This window comes from Trichoderma ghanense (genome assembly GCF_004382785.1).
Source record: "Trichoderma ghanense strain CCMA-1212 chromosome Unknown scaffold_4, whole genome shotgun sequence".
NCBI lineage: Eukaryota > Fungi > Ascomycota > Sordariomycetes > Hypocreales > Hypocreaceae > Trichoderma > Trichoderma ghanense.
In genome coordinates this window covers 1,318,355-1,333,129 of record NW_027395667.1, presented here as the reverse complement: position 1 = coordinate 1,333,129, position 14,775 = coordinate 1,318,355, and the positions used below count along the sequence as shown (strand labels likewise).

At 55.4% G+C, this 14,775-nt stretch overlaps 6 protein-coding genes across 6 annotated transcripts; 3 read left to right on the top strand and 3 right to left on the bottom strand.

The window, feature by feature from the left end:
• Positions 1-4,730: 4,730 nt before the first annotated feature.
• On the bottom strand, positions 4,731-5,223 carry CCMA1212_004607 (uncharacterized protein; the record flags this gene model as incomplete). Its single annotated transcript, XM_073701905.1, has 2 exons — positions 4,731-5,034; positions 5,111-5,223. 2 exons carry the CDS (start codon positions 5,221-5,223, stop codon positions 4,731-4,733), a joined length of 417 nt encoding a protein of 138 aa, XP_073559644.1.
• Positions 5,224-5,535: 312 nt separating this feature from the next.
• CCMA1212_004606 (uncharacterized protein) lies at positions 5,536-7,064 on the top strand (the record flags this gene model as incomplete). Its single annotated transcript, XM_073701904.1, has 4 exons — positions 5,536-5,963; positions 6,103-6,166; positions 6,204-6,343; positions 6,560-7,064. Coding segments are annotated over 4 exons (1,137 nt in total), but the record flags the coding sequence as incomplete, so codon positions are not given.
• Positions 7,065-7,650: 586 nt separating this feature from the next.
• CCMA1212_004605 (uncharacterized protein) lies at positions 7,651-8,983 on the top strand (the record flags this gene model as incomplete). Its single annotated transcript, XM_073701903.1, has 4 exons — positions 7,651-7,712; positions 7,823-7,917; positions 8,027-8,817; positions 8,903-8,983. 4 exons carry the CDS (start codon positions 7,651-7,653, stop codon positions 8,981-8,983), a joined length of 1,029 nt encoding a protein of 342 aa, XP_073559972.1.
• Positions 8,984-9,535: 552 nt separating this feature from the next.
• CCMA1212_004604 (uncharacterized protein) lies at positions 9,536-11,906 on the top strand (the record flags this gene model as incomplete). Its single annotated transcript, XM_073701902.1, has 4 exons — positions 9,536-9,834; positions 9,950-10,749; positions 10,838-10,940; positions 11,009-11,906. Coding segments are annotated over 4 exons (2,100 nt in total), but the record flags the coding sequence as incomplete, so codon positions are not given.
• Positions 11,907-12,112: 206 nt separating this feature from the next.
• Positions 12,113-13,066, bottom strand: CCMA1212_004603 (Ribokinase; the record flags this gene model as incomplete). The annotated part of the gene is made up of 1 exon (XM_073701901.1): positions 12,113-13,066. The coding sequence occupies one exon, from the start codon at positions 13,064-13,066 to the stop codon at positions 12,113-12,115; it is 954 nt and encodes a 317-aa protein (XP_073559974.1).
• Positions 13,067-13,837: 771 nt separating this feature from the next.
• CCMA1212_004602 (2,5-diamino-6-ribosylamino-4) lies at positions 13,838-14,647 on the bottom strand (the record flags this gene model as incomplete). The annotated part of the gene is made up of 1 exon (XM_073701900.1): positions 13,838-14,647. One exon carries the CDS (start codon positions 14,645-14,647, stop codon positions 13,838-13,840), a length of 810 nt encoding a protein of 269 aa, XP_073559973.1.
• Positions 14,648-14,775: the final 128 nt, after the last annotated feature.

The following is a 14,775-nucleotide window of genomic DNA, read 5'->3' as shown; positions in this document are numbered from 1 at the left end:
GCTGCTGGTGGTGCGATCTGCAATATGTGCTTGGTGTCATAGGTAGGCAGGCAAATGCGCGGCCATGCACAGGCAGTACCGCATGCGAGTGCTGTATTTGTGTCAATGCATAGAGTACGAGTGAGATGATACCATCGCACAACGGAGCACCCAGCTCGAACGCTGCCACTGGCACAAGTAAGTATAATTAGTAGCAGTGATCCGTATAAAGGGTATACCTGCTTCGCGCACCAGTTGGATTGTAACCCGGATGCTTCGTACAGGATCGTGCTTCTGGTGCTCAGGATTCCAGGTCCACAGTCAGCTCGGCAGCTTGGTCAGGACAAGCCACTTGGGCAGCTCTATCATCGTGCTGCTGTTCAAAGAACCCCTGCTCGTGGCTGTACAGGTCTGTACTTGCATGCTTGCCCAGAAGTCGCGAAGGATTTGCCTGGGCGTACTCCGTATCAACCCGTCGTTTGTGACAACAGCTAAAGCGGATGCCATTGCGGTACGGTCTGCAAGCCCCCTCGCCGACGCCATTTTCAGCAACACTTGGTTCAAGATCGACCGCCAATGCACTCTATGACTAGACGCGGGCGTAGAGGTGAAGCCCTTGTCGACTGGGGCAGGGGGGGGCCGCGCAATAGACTGATACGAACCCGGCCCCTGCACGTGTGCGCCTTGGACCTCATCGCCTCGTGATCATAAGCGGTCACAAGGCTGGTTGACTCTCCCTGTCCCCTTTCAACCCCTAGAAGGCGGAAACATGCCTCAAGCAGTAGGAGTACACGGTGCAGCAGTACCAGGTAGCGGTTACTGAAGAATCTGCATCGGCTGAGAACCAACAATGATGATGACTCGCTTGTTCTTTTGCAACCGGGCGAACTGCAGCCGGGTTCATTCGGAGTCATCCCGTGTCTCTGTCCGCATTGTGTCAATTACCAAGTTGGATGTCCATAATCGGATGGGCTAATAGCACAGAGAGAGCCCCCCCGTTGAAAGCCATGTCGAATTGAAGCGCCGTGATCTCCGAATTGGTCCAGCCGCAGGGTGATAGCCACGACGTGATAAGCGTACATTCTAAGCAGAGCGTGAACCCCTACGTATACTGACGTATACCTCGTACAGGCGGGCTGGTGAACAGTTCGGCGGAGAAGGCGTTCGTGGCGCCTACGAATGTACAGACATGGACATCAGCAGCCCCATGCATGCTACACGTATGCCATGTACTCTTCCTTGTTGCAGTCCTTGTACGGTGCCTTGTAGGGTACCTTGTGCGGACTCCTGGCTGCGGTCCTGGAGCATGCGCAAAGACCTGGGATCTGTGACTAGGATCGTGGCTCTCAGGCGGCTGTTCATGGTAAGTGCTCGTTCGGGTGTCCCTTCGAACGAGCCCTGAATAGACGTTTGCTCTGCATCACAGAGTGCCCCGCTCGTCACTCCGTACGGACAGGGCGTTGGCAAGTATGCCCGTCCTCGAATGAAGATGTTGAGCGACAGACAGGTAGCCAACTGCGATGCATGCAACTTCCGTCAGCCGAGCCTTGCTTCTGGCACGTATTACGCTTTTGGTACGAAGTAGCATTGTCAAATGTGAGACGAGCCTCGCAAGCCTGATGTGTCATTTTGAGTGGGAAGTCGACAAGTGACCGCTTCGACGTACAGGTACGGAGAGAGGTATTTACTCCGTAATCGGTGAAAGAATTGCTGTTCGAGAAGTATTCCTTACCTTGGCCGCCTGCATTGAAACAAATTTGCCTTGATAATGCCTGGTAAGCGAGTTCAGCTTGTGGCAGAGTGAGACTGGCTTCTGGCGAGCGTTGCGATACGGACGTACCAGGTGTGGCGCCCTCCTCATACCAATTTCCGCCTCTTTGTTTGCCATTCATGCATATTGCGCCTCCCTCGCCAGTGCTGCAGGTCACAAACGTACGAAGCTGGCGCTCCTGTGCTCCAGTTGTCCCGGCCTGAGATTCCTGTTCAAAACCCGAAAACAGACAGGGTGCTCTGTGAGCATATAGCCTAAGCAACAAGTTTGCTCTCGAGTCAACGACTTGCATACCCATAACCAGGCTCAACCCGCACTTTGTACAAGAAGATGTAGTCGACATGCGGTTTGTTGTAAGCGCACAGGAGAGCAATCCGGCGTATCCCATCCCGTATGCTCTGCACCCCATACATGTACGTACACATTTGGTGTGTGTTTGTATATGTTGTGCGTTGTTGCGGATTCGACGGCATCGGGAACGATCTCCATTCCACATCACCCAATTATGGGCTTCGCACGGAGCATATTCCGGAGCTCATGCAGCTGTTCGCAGCTTCAGCGCCTCGCTAAACTGGCAAGACTGGCCACTCATTCGCCGGCGAGTGGGTAGATGGATGTCTGGAGACGATGCCCTGCTCGCAACATGTCCTATGGCTTGTTCGTCTTGCATGAAGGAGAGGGGCGCTGCAACCGTTTTGCGCGATGACTCTGGTGATGATCGACCTCATCATGCGTCGCCAAGACGTGCTGAGCCGTACAGGATGCCCATAAATGGAGTGTCTGGCCTGCTGGCTCCCTGCCTCAACAAGCCGGAGAACTCAGGCGCATGATCCTTATGGGGAACTCCCTACCCGATGAGATTCGCCGTGGGATTGATTGGTCTCGTACATCCCTGCTCAGCTGCGGTTGGGGTAGGAGTACCCTGATGCACCCGCACCCCGTCCATCACCCATCACCCGTGGTCCGTCGCCCGTCGCCCGTCGCCCATCACACATCACATACTTGTACAACTGCTAGCTCCATCGCCGTCGTGCTGCCCATGTAGCCAAGTACAGCCGCGTACTCCCTTCTACTGCCATTTGGGGCGGTACGACGAATGGGGTGAGTCAGAGGAACAAGATGCAGAGCCAAGCCCTGTAGCGGTTGCGATATCGAGCACCTTTGGAGCCTCGTCGTTTGATAGCCGTCATCAGCTGCGCTCATCCCCCTGTGCGCTCCGTACAGATACGTCTATACAGGCACGCACAGGCAGCGGATGGGTCCATGGACATCGGAGGAAACGACCAAGTTGGCTGTCTTGCATGACATGACGGGCGCGCGTTGCCCAACTCCCCAGAAATAAAAGGGACTGCGACGACAACAGGATGCAGCCCTAGCTTGCCGCATTGGCACACAGCTGCAAAGAGGGACTGCCATGAGGGGCTTGGGTGAGATCCCCGCTCAGGACTCGCCCTTTTGCTTCCTTTCATACTTCTTTCTTTTTTTGGGAAGTAGGATGAGGCAGAGCTGCCGCCACGGTGTGCGAGAGAGTTCCCTTTCTTATTTTGACGTTTACGCGAGTTTGCGGTGGGTGTAAGCCGCTAGACCTGCTGGTGTCACACGACGTGAGGTTGGGAAGCAATGGCAGAACGGGTTCTGAGGCATTGGAGCAACCTTCTCAGCGGCCACCAGTTGATGAATCTGTGTCGACAGCGAGCTCGGCCGTTTCTGGACTGTATCTGGTCTCGGATACGGAGCACGGGCGACCTAAACGGTGGCCTCCAGACTGTGGGCGGCTTGTAGCAATCGTACTACTGAGCATGAGTCGTGATAGCGCGGGAGCCGTTTTTGGCCTGGCACACTCTCCGATCCCGACAGCGCGGTAGGCATCGCCTGGTGGGAACGGGCCGTGGCTCATAGCGCTTGAGCCAGGATCAGAGATGGACCGGTTCGAAAAAAAAAAAAAAAAAAAAAAAAAAAAAAAAAAAAAAAAAAAAAAAAACAGCCACGCAACCGTGTGAAAACCGAGGAACGGATGTGCGGAGCACGTTGTGGTCGATACTCGTGAGGGGGGCTCGAGTGTGAAGGTGTGTGTATGTGTGTGTGCGCGCGCGTCTGTTAGACGATGCAATCAGGGCTGACCCCATGTGGTCTGGACACAGCTAGGCAGAGGATGCCTACACACACACCCCGGGCAACAGCGGCCACTGAGCTGGTGTGATCATGACGGTGATGGCCCAGAGCTGGAGAGCTGGAGTTCGTGTCTAAGCTAGGCACAGGCCCTGTATCATCCGTGTGCCGTAGCAGCAATGGTAGAGTAGCACTCGCTCTCAATAGTCTCCGATGTGTAACACGACCAGATGATGCGGTCAAGGGAGCATCGCGCCCGTACGGGAGGCCAGTAAGCGCCTCCCGTTCTGACAGCCTTGAACCGGCTTCCCCACGCATTGCTCCAGGCAGTCAAATCACGCTGCTGGCACTTGTAGCGCCCCCCCAAGCAAGGGTAGCGGATGAAAGATAAAGGACCAATCGGACCCTAGGGCGTACTGCCATGTGAGATTTTGAGATGTGCGATTTGGGGTCTAGGGGTTCGCTCTACTCGGCCATCTGAAGATGCCCATTTGGCCCTGTTGGCCCTAGGCGGCTGGCTATCTGCGGCGCCGGCGTGACGTAGGCGGCGTCAGGCGACCAGATCTCATTGTTTCATGGGGGCTCATTATCATGTAAGGCGGCTGGAGAGGCAGGATGGCGGACGGGAGCAGACCAGACGGGACCAAACCAGACCAAACCAGGGCAGTCCGTTTGCGGCTGTTGTCGCGACCCGGCTGACACTTCGTGCCTGCTGTATGTACTTCGTTGGCTGGCCCATTGCGAGCTGCCGGGGATCCATAGCGCGGCCCGGTCGAGGATCCCCAAGAGGCCCCCGTCCGAAGTGGACGATCAAGCTCTGGATGCAAGCGACGCCTGAGCGAGAGAAATCAAGGTACGAAGAATGCAGCAGCTAGTAAACCTTTGGGGACACGGCCATGGCGTGGAGGGCGCAGGATCGCAGCATGGCCTGGGCCTTTTTCCTCTCGAATCTCTGCGGCCCGGCTCGCCAGGCCAAGCCAGGACGGGTCGGGGGTCTGGCCGCTTCCCACGGGCTGAAGGAGGGGCCGAGCTGAGCAGCCGGCCGCTCTACCTGCACCCATATCTTATTACCTCGTCGCGTGCTTGTACAAGCGTAAGCAGGTAGGTAGGTAAGGTAGGTCGGTACAGTAGGTGTAACGCACTCGTAAGCGTGGCCACGGTCTCGTACTCGGCACCTAGGATGCAGCAGTTGTCAGTATGCTGCTGCTATCGTACCGCCACCGCCTGCAAGTTACATGCACGGAGCCTCACGCAGACGCATCTGGCCCTGAACGGCAGAGAGCTTCGCCTGGCTCTGAGAGCAGTGGCTTGACAAGAACCGAGTCGATGCCATCCTCTGCTACAACTAGAAGCTCTGGAGCCATGAATAGCTGCTAACCGCATGGCACAGTCGAGAAAGCTGCATCTCCGAGGAGTGCCGGAGCGACAGCTGGACGACAGCGGCTGAGGGTCGCCGGCGAGCTGCTAAAGGACAAGCGAGGCGAAGCGAGGACGGAAGCAACTGAACAAACAAGACAAGACAAGACAAGAGGAAGTTCAGGTGCTAAAGGTAAGGTAGGCAGAGGCAGAATGAAGCTGAGTGAAAGTGAGACACGAAATGGGCAGCCCGGGCGATTGCCTTCCATCCGTTAGCCGATGGCTGCCAATCGCACTATGTCACTACTAGTTTCGTAGTACCCGATTGCCCTGTGCACTTGGCAGGCGCAGATGGACGCCATTTGTCGGCTTATCCGCGCCGCATCCACAGTCAACCTGCATCCTGCAACTCTACGCAAAATTCGCAGACAGTATACGATTTCAGCCTCCGGGACTGGCATCAGACGAGTTCCAGGGCGAGGGTGGAAAGCGAGCATCAGGGCCAACAGCACCGAGGAGTCAGGGCAAGGCGAAGAAAGCAGGATAAAGCGCCGGAACCCGCATCGGACGAGATCGCTGCCGTCGCAAGCTGGTTTGGTCTAGCCCAGACGGATAGGTGGCGCCGCGGAAGGCGACAAGACCTGCTTCGTACAGCAAACAAACTGCAGCCAGACGCACACCGGTCCATCGGTCAGTCATACCTTGCAAGCTCCTCGACGGACGAGCTGGTCCAGGAGGCGGCAGGAGAGTCCTCGAGAGAGAGAGAGAGGCCGCCGCGAACGCACACGCCCCCTCCCCTCCCCCCCCCCTTCTTCCTCCGGCTCTTCCCTTAATTTCCCTTCCTGTTTTTTTCCCGCCTCGACTTTGGCTCATACGGCTTGACGCAGGCGAATCACCAACGACGACGCCAGCCAGGAGCTGCGAGACCCGCTTCAGCCTCGACTCATAGACGTAAGAACGCGAAAACGTCATAATGGCCGGCAAGAAGGGCCTGGAGAACAGCAAGAAGGCCGCGGGCAACGCGCGCAAGGCAGAAAGCGCCGCAAAGAAGAGCGCAGCTGCAGACGCCGCGCGCGAGACGGCCGAGAGCGAGAAGTGGCAACAGGGAGCCAAGAATACCTCAAAAAAGTACGTACGTACGTGGCACGATGGCGCATTGCATGGCATCGCTTCGCATGCCTATTCCGTGCTCGCCCTCGCCTGGTTGGCTACGTGTCCCAGGAGCCCGTTTCCGCTGTCCCCTTTGACCATGGTCCACACACTCTTGCCGCTCCCTTTTCTCCCGTGCCCACCGCCTCTGGCAGTTTGCGCCAGTACGCATTAGCTGATACTGACATTTTTCAGGGAAGCAGAGGCCGCCAAGAAGGCCGAGGCCGCGGCGAAGAAAGCTGAGAAGGAGGCCTTGATGAAGGAGGAAGAGGCTAGCCTGAATGCCCGCGCAGAGCCCAAGAAGTCTAAGACGGCAGTCAAGAAATCTCGGGGGCTGGACCTGTCGCAGCTGGAAGGCGACAAGTTGGGCACCCTCAGCGCCTCGGGTATCGACAATGCTCTCGATGCCCTTTCCTTGACGGCTGGTGGAGACGATTCCAAGATCGACCAACACCCGGAGAGGCGATTCGCTGCCGCATACCACCGGTACGAGGAGCGAAGGCTCGCTGAGATGAAGGCGGACGGCAGCGGCACGGGACTTCGGCTGGAGCAGCGCAAGCAGAGGATCAGGAAGGAATTTGACAAGAGTCCTGAAAACCCCTTTAACCAGGTCACTGCCTCATACAACGCTTCTCGAGACGAGATCAAGGAGATCAAATCCCAGGAGCTGAACAAGATTGAGAAGAGACTGGGGCACTAGATATTGCCGCATCCATCCTCACTTGAGCCTCTTTGGAAACACAAAGACAGAATAAGAAAAAGATCAAAAAAAGATATAAGTATAGTACAAAAGACCAAGGAAAAATTACGAGACTCAAACCCGTCGATTACACTTTCATTTTTCAGAGAAAGGTTTGCACCAAAAGAAGAAACGAAAAGAAACACATGTACACGCTGTGTGAGGAACGATGTAAAAAGTCTTGATAACGAGACCACATCGAGAGGCCTCCTGTACAATTTCCAACTCGAGCCCCCAATACTTTCACTGATATTTTCACCAGTAACTTCCAACTGCCATCTAATAAGGTACCTAGGTAGCAATCTTGAAAAGCTTTGGAAGCTCCTGCCGTCCGCTCAGTGACGTCTCTCCCAACCCCGCGCAGCTTCAACTTTTCATCATTTGTGCCGATCTGTCCGGCAGAATCTTTCACCGCGTTCGCTCACCGCCTCCGCATCCCGGCCGCCTGATGGTCTCCCGCCTCGAGTCGTGTCGGTGGGAGAATGTTGCATGCGCTTCTCCGATTGCATCTATGCGATAGTAGGTAACGAGACGCTCGCTGGCTGATATGACTTCTCTCGCCTTGGGGCATCTTCCCTCGCTGTGGCGACAGCATCTGCTATCGGAATTGTAAGTAGTGCGCGAGCGCGAGTCGAGCCGACCCGAGCTGGGAGACGCCGAGAGGCAAATGCGACACCACGCTTGACCATCATCCAGGCTAACCAAGCCTCCTGTTGCAGTGCCGGTCTGAAGCAAGCCTGCCCTGAAGGAGTATTCGTCAGCTTGACTCCTGGCGACCCGTCTCTGTGGTCGGCAGTGCTTTTTGTCCGCCATGGTGAGTTGACGACTGCCCCCCCTCTCTTGGGAAGATGGCCTGCCCTGCCGAAGGCGCGCTTCTCCCCTTCCGTGCATTTGCACTTTGGCTGACCGTGGTTGACTACAAGGCCCGTATGCCCCAGCCGTTCTTCGGTTCCAAATCTTTTTTCCCGATGCGTATCCTCGAGCGCCGCCTCTGGTCACCTTTTCGACCGACATCTTCCACCCTCTCATCACCCCCCTGACGACACACATGTACCCCACGGGTGCTGAGAACGACGGCAGCACTACCGAGAGGCCGAAGCTACCTCCTGGGGGCTTCAGCTTAGAGCACGGCTTCCCGGAGTGGTTTGGCGGCTCTCGGAGGCGCGCGAGTGGAAGCCGTCAAGGCAGCCGTGAGCGAAGAGGCGTCTCGCCGTCGGCAGCGTCTTCAAAGTCAGCAAAGTCTGGAAGTGGCAAGTCGCCAGCGGTGCCGCCGAAAGATGTTCCTCCAAAGGAAGTCCCTCCGTACATGCAAACAGACCGCAAGACCATTTCGACATACTCGTTGTTAAAGTATATCCGAAGCACGTTTGACAAAGCCGAGGTTCTCGACGCCGTCCCTCTTGCTGCTGCTGGGAATCCGGGTGCTTGGCATGCGTGGCGTACGCATAGACGCAAGGAAGGCAAAGTGTTTGATGAGAAGAAGAGCAACAGGCTGAGCAGGCTCAGTATCATTGATGGGCTGTCCAAGCCAGCTAGCAGCGAGCAGGGCGATGCCGCAGCATCCGATGCCAAGAGTATAGGCTCTCAGTCCACCACTCGGGAGCCTGGAGATTGGAACTGGGATGGCGTCTGGGAGGACAGGGTAAAGAAGGGTGTGGCATCTACCCTGACCGAGTCGGTACTATACGGCGCCTCTGGAATTTCCGATGATATGGTAAGCTGCTGCTGCGACTGTCATAATTGCGAAAGTGGTTGCCTGCCCTATACAATTATCGCGCTGACCTTGCGATTTCTCACAGATTCATTTTCTGGCATTGGAAGAGGGAACTATCGAGGCGGTCAAAGGCAATCTTCGCCGAACACTGGATGCCTCGGCATGACCTTGTCGATTTGTGCTTCCTTACCAATCTTTACTCCTTTGCCCTTCTCTTCCAGCGTTTGCCATCGGCCACACTCGTGCCTCGCACTCTTCCAATTCTTTCATATGTACATACGAGCCTTGATTCTCGCAGCAGTGTACGGAGAAGGGCTGGCCCTCACGTCGCCATAGAAGAATTTTGTGTCTTGTTCTCGGGTCCAAGCATATACCTACTAACAATCCACGATCCCTGGACACCATATATACCTTAGTTGACGCAGCCATTGCTTTCATAGAATCAAATTTATACCCTCTTATGCCTCCCAGATAATGAAGTACATGCCTCAAGGTGTCTACCGTATCGATACCTAAGGTACTTACCACCCTGGTCACATAATCCCATAAATCGCAGCTGCGACGGCCATGCTCTTGCTTTTTACTTGCCATCACTGATGACCTACCTTATCTTCCTTATCCGGGGCTTCTTTCTACAACCTCGTGCCTCCTCTGCCAGGCGGTGCCTTGGGTGCTTCATATATGTGCTCAACTTCACCTTCTTCCTGCCACCGTGGCTACTTTCTTCTTCCTCAAACCGGTCGGTATCTCCTTCTCCAAGTATGCAAGACTGTCTGCTGCAGCTGCTATCCGCCCCGAATACGAAAATCCCTGCATCATCTGGCAGCACCCAACCTCGGCCATTGCACTGCTCGCCATTATTCTCTCCATAGTTATCCTTCTTGCAGCCACTACCTCCGATGCATGTCTGTCAACGGACTCTTATGGACCGGACACCCGTATACTCTATTCTGTGCGGCAGGAGTGGGATCGACGACGTGGTTCCAGTCTTGAACGGCATCGGCAACTCGAAGACCAGTCGGACTTCTTGATCAACGCATAAAAGTATATCGTGATAGTTAACAATTGGGAGCTCAAGGCTATCTCTTACCGTGGTTCAGACGTGATGCTGACTGCTGTCTCTTCTACTTAGCATGGATCCCTTTGAGGAAGCGCCTTCATGGGGCTTTGAGCCCTCAACCTCGAGAGAGCAGGTCTTTACGAAGGATAAGCCGAGTCCACTCCGAATTATCAAGAGACGTCACAGTAACGACCGATATGACGGGAGGACATGCAAGGGCAACTACACGGCCGTTGATCCCCACGGTAGCCCTTCCGAGTCTTCTTTCATACGATCCGAGTTTCTGCCAACCCTGAGGCTGCCAAGGCGACGTCCGAAAAGCGTGTCCGAACGAAAGAATGGCTATGAGAATGAGACAGCAACGGGCCTGGGGCGACCGTCACAGAAGTTGAGCTTTGGCAACTGCTCCATGAGCAGGGAGGACGACAACGATGTTCCTGGACAAGATCACAACCTTCGAAATGCATCGTTTTTCCGACACTCAGCATCAAGATTCAAAAGGTTTCGGCAGAAGCGTCACAGCGTTACAAGTAGCCTTGATACTGGGGAGGGAGACCGTAATTTTTCGGCGTGCACCCTTCCTTCGGAGCGCAACATATGGCTAGATCTCTCATCTCGAGCAAGCTCTAGATGTACCAATTACGAACTTGAAGCCGCCTGTTACTCGACAAATCTTCCAATTCCATCCAAACTTACACGACCAAAGGAGAGTTCTTTTGTCCTGTCTCCGCATATACGTGTCGTATCGGAGACGGTTGGCACATCTTTCGGCCAGCAGCACCTTTGGGCCGCGGTTGAAGTAACTGGCAGGCTTTCTCGGGCAGGTGACGGACCAGAGCTTGACCCTGAGATGATGGCTGGCTTAGACAAAGGTAAGCCATGATCTTTCACATTCATGTCTGGCTGGAGCTGTGGTCGATGTGTATTGTTTCTGTGTCACAACTCTGATGGATGAAACAGATACCGCCTCCAAGTTCGGCTACCTCTACGATGTCATTGTTGACATACTGCCCACCCCACAGTCATCGATTCTTCAGATCATACGCCAGCAAGACATTCAAGCGTATGTTCCATTGTTCAATCCCATACGGCGCTCTGACTTGAACTAACCAAAGTCAATTCCATATGTAGCACCATGTTCGTCGGATCGAGCGTGCTTCTTCTTGTTCATGTGTTGTGCCGCTCCGGAGTTGCCTCTTGTCCCCCCCGCCAATACAAACACCCAAGGCAAAGGTCAGAAGAGCTGATGGAGGATCTCGAGATGCAATTGGGAAACTCTTTCATGCCTTTTGTGAATATTCATGTGACCTATTCACACTCTGCGTTCCCTTCCCATTTGGCCTCGGGAGAAGGAGTCGAGATGTCTTCGCTTTACACCAAACTCAGAACAAGTGCGGAAGCAACTGTCAAGCTACACAATGCTCTCTCGCCATGGTCACCTCACCCAGTAATGGCCAAAGGCCGATTGCTGCCGCTAATAAGGCGTCACTGGGGGGCACAAAGAGCATCCGAAGTGATGCGACAGATGTTGGAGCAACGTTCTGTATCAAGTCCGGCGCACACTAGCGAACGATCCGAGAGATTTTTTCAGAGTATGGCGCAGCGGCTTTTGGATCCCACATACTCCCCAGCCATGTCTCCAAGACAAACCAGCGGCCAAGGGACACAGCAGATGACAACCGATGCAGACATTACGGCGGAATCCTCACCGGTCATGAGGCTCTCGTGTGACTCAGGGATTAGCATGCGAGGAGTATCCAGGGGAGAGATGTCTGTCACGGCAAATCGGGACCAGCCTTGCGAAGACGCCAAGGGACAAGAAGACACCATACGCCGCAAACGCCCAATGACGCCCAATGTCCTCAGGAACTCGACGCCGAGTTTCGCAAGCAATAGCGTCGGTGATCGGAATAAGGACGGTGCGGATGACACCAGCGACAGGAAAAGGGACAAGAAGAAGCAGGGAGCCACTGGAGACGATGGAGGGAAGAGGAAGTCTGGCCTCTGGACTTGGGCATCATGGTTTTGACCTCTTCTCGGTTTCATATAATCGAGTCTATCATCCCATGGACGACTTGTCAGCATAAAGAGGAATCGAGATAGGCGGTTTGCAAGTAGTGTGCGCACGGAAGAAGAATCTCAGACTTTGCTTGCTTGTTTCCGAAAATTTAATTTATCTATAATCTTTTTTCTCCTATTTGTACATTTCACTTGGCTTCTCATCTAAGCACCGGGTTAATTCAGCTCATCTTTCCAAGGGATAGAGACTTGGGCGCCCTTGCGAGAGACGGTAATGGCTGCAGCCCGGTTGGCAGCTTTGATAGCGGTGTCGATATCGAAGGCGCCCGATCCAGCGCTGACGACGGCCAAGGCGTAGGATCCGACAAAGGTATCGCCAGCGGCAGTGGTGTCGACGACTTCAGCCTTGAGAGCAGGTACCAGGGCCGACTTTCCATCCTTGGTGGCATAGTAGACGCCCCGGCCGCCGAGGGTGATGATGACGTTGCCAACGCCCCGTTGGATGAACAGGGCACCGACCCGCTCCAAGCCGGAGACGTCGTCGAGGTCGGATTCTTGGCAGCCAGAGAGGATGGCGGCTTCCGTCTCGTTGACAACAAGGTGGGCAAGGTTCTGGTAGGCCTCGTCGGGGAGAGTCTTTGCGGGCGCGGGGTTGAGGAGGACAGGGATTCCGGAGGCGTTGGCGGTGCGGAGAGCTTGCAGGACGGTACCAAAGGGGATCTCGAGCTGCATGATGAGCAGATCCGGACGGGGGCCAGGAAGGGTGGAGAAGTGCTCCGGCAGAAGGGTGTGGTTCGCCTCTGCGGAGAGAATGATGCGGTTCTGGCCAGAAGGCTCATCGACGATGATGATGGCGATGCCTGTCTTGCTGTCTTCACGGACGGCAACCGCTGAGGTGTCGACGCCATAAGACGCCAGACTGGAAATAAGCTGCTGGCCGTACGTATCAGAGCCAACGGCGCCAATCATGGAAACGTCGGCGGCCGGGTTGGAGAGGTCAGAGGAGCGAGAGAGCTTGCCGCAAGCGACGGCTTGGTTGGCGCCTTTGCCCCCGGGAGAGGTGTTGAAGTGGTTGGCGGTCAGCGTCTCGCCTGGCAGAGGGTGGTGAGGGACATAGGAGACGAGGTCGATGTTGAGGGAGCCGAGGACGGTGATTCTAGGGCGAGCCATGGTTGCTGAGGGTGAGGGTTCGATTGAGCTCTAACTGAAGACTGGGGCGGAATTGAGATCCAGATGAAGAGGATCCAGCTGTTGTCGGTGATAAAAGTGACAGCGACCTCACAAAGTGTCAAGCCTTTTCCAGCAGCAACCAAGCCCTTGGCCAAGATTGAGTAGGGAATGTGGAATGGAGCAGGCACGTCTGGGGAAGATGGTGAGATCCCCCGCGATGGCCCTCTTTTTGTTTGACACGAGTTGGGACGAAATATTTCTGGTAAGGAGATGGTGGGGGTGTGCCCGCATGCAAATAACCCAGCAGCTGCCCCTCCACGCCTCAAGAGATGGCCCGGCTTCTAGAACTCTTTCGGCCGCTGCCGAGTCATGCAGCTCTTCCAGCACCCCGGTTTCCATCCGCTAATAAGCGTTAAAGCAGTGCTCGGAGAGAGTCTTGAACTCTTAGCATTCCGTCTCGGCAGCCAATTCGTCGTGTGTCCCTGGGCGCGCACGAGCTATACTCCCTAGCGGCCGGGTCCGAGTACAGTACGAGCGGAGCGGGAAGCTGGCCGGAGAGAGCCGACCTTGTTCGTCATGTCTGATCTCGAGTTTGTGTACGTATGTCTGAGTATTGACGACCATTTTTCAAACACACTTTGTCTTTTCATGAACCACGTTCCCGAAATAGCGAGCAGACAGATGTGAAGAACCCGTTTGCGTGTCTACATCATGTGGCATACCGGAGTTGAGACTTCTACCATCCAGCTGATCTGTTGTCTCGCTCTTCCCCTACTCCCTGAGCGTACCGCACAGGACAACGTCGTCGCCAAAGGGGTGCCATGATACATGCGAGAGCCTTGCAACCGGGAAAGGGACTCCCGAGGAGTCAGTAACTCGCTCTGGAGACACAACCACGCCGCCCTGCCCCAGCCATGTCGGCGCGATAGTCACAATGACCGAGTCAATCAGCCTGTGGTAAGCAGGGTCAAGGAGCGAATTGATAATCCGGCCGCCGCCCTCCACCATGACGCTGGTAAGATTTTCCGCCTGGAGCGCAGCAAGAATGTCGTCCCAACTGAAGCGTAGCCGACCACTTGCTTCAGATCGCGTGCTGGGGACTCGAATGTATTTGCCCCCATGTTCGTGAAGCAGCTCCACGCTCGCAGCCGGCAGGTCAGAAGCATCTGCGCCAGTGAGGATAAAGGGAGCGAGCCCGGCACCGTTCCGGCACACTTCGAGGACCTTGTCCGAGCGCTTGGGCGTCCATCGGAGGTTGGCATCAATGACGATTGGCCGTGGCTGGCGGGAGGCTCCTGCAATCCGGCAGTTGAGAGCCGGATCATCTGCCAGCACGGTAGAGACACCGACGAGTATAGCTGCATGCCGGGTCCGTAGGTAGTGGGTCATGGCTTTGGAGCCCGGGCCGGAGAGGCGAGTGCGGACTCCAGGCGCCAGCGACAGGCTGGAGTCGAGTGAGGTTGCAAACGTCAATGTGACAAAGGGGCGCGATCTCGAAGCATCCTGCGGTTCCAGCCTGGGAGGCAGGCGGGGTTCGAGGACAGCCGCCGACTCGGCCGGAAATGTGAGTTGCTCTGCCATGCTGTGATTTGCATGGGTTGGAAGTATGAGAGGGGTAAATTCGATGTCAAGCTGCAGAGAAACTGCTCAAGCTGAGCAAGATGGCGTTGATGTGGAAATTGACGATGGAGGGAGATTGGCGGTGCTGG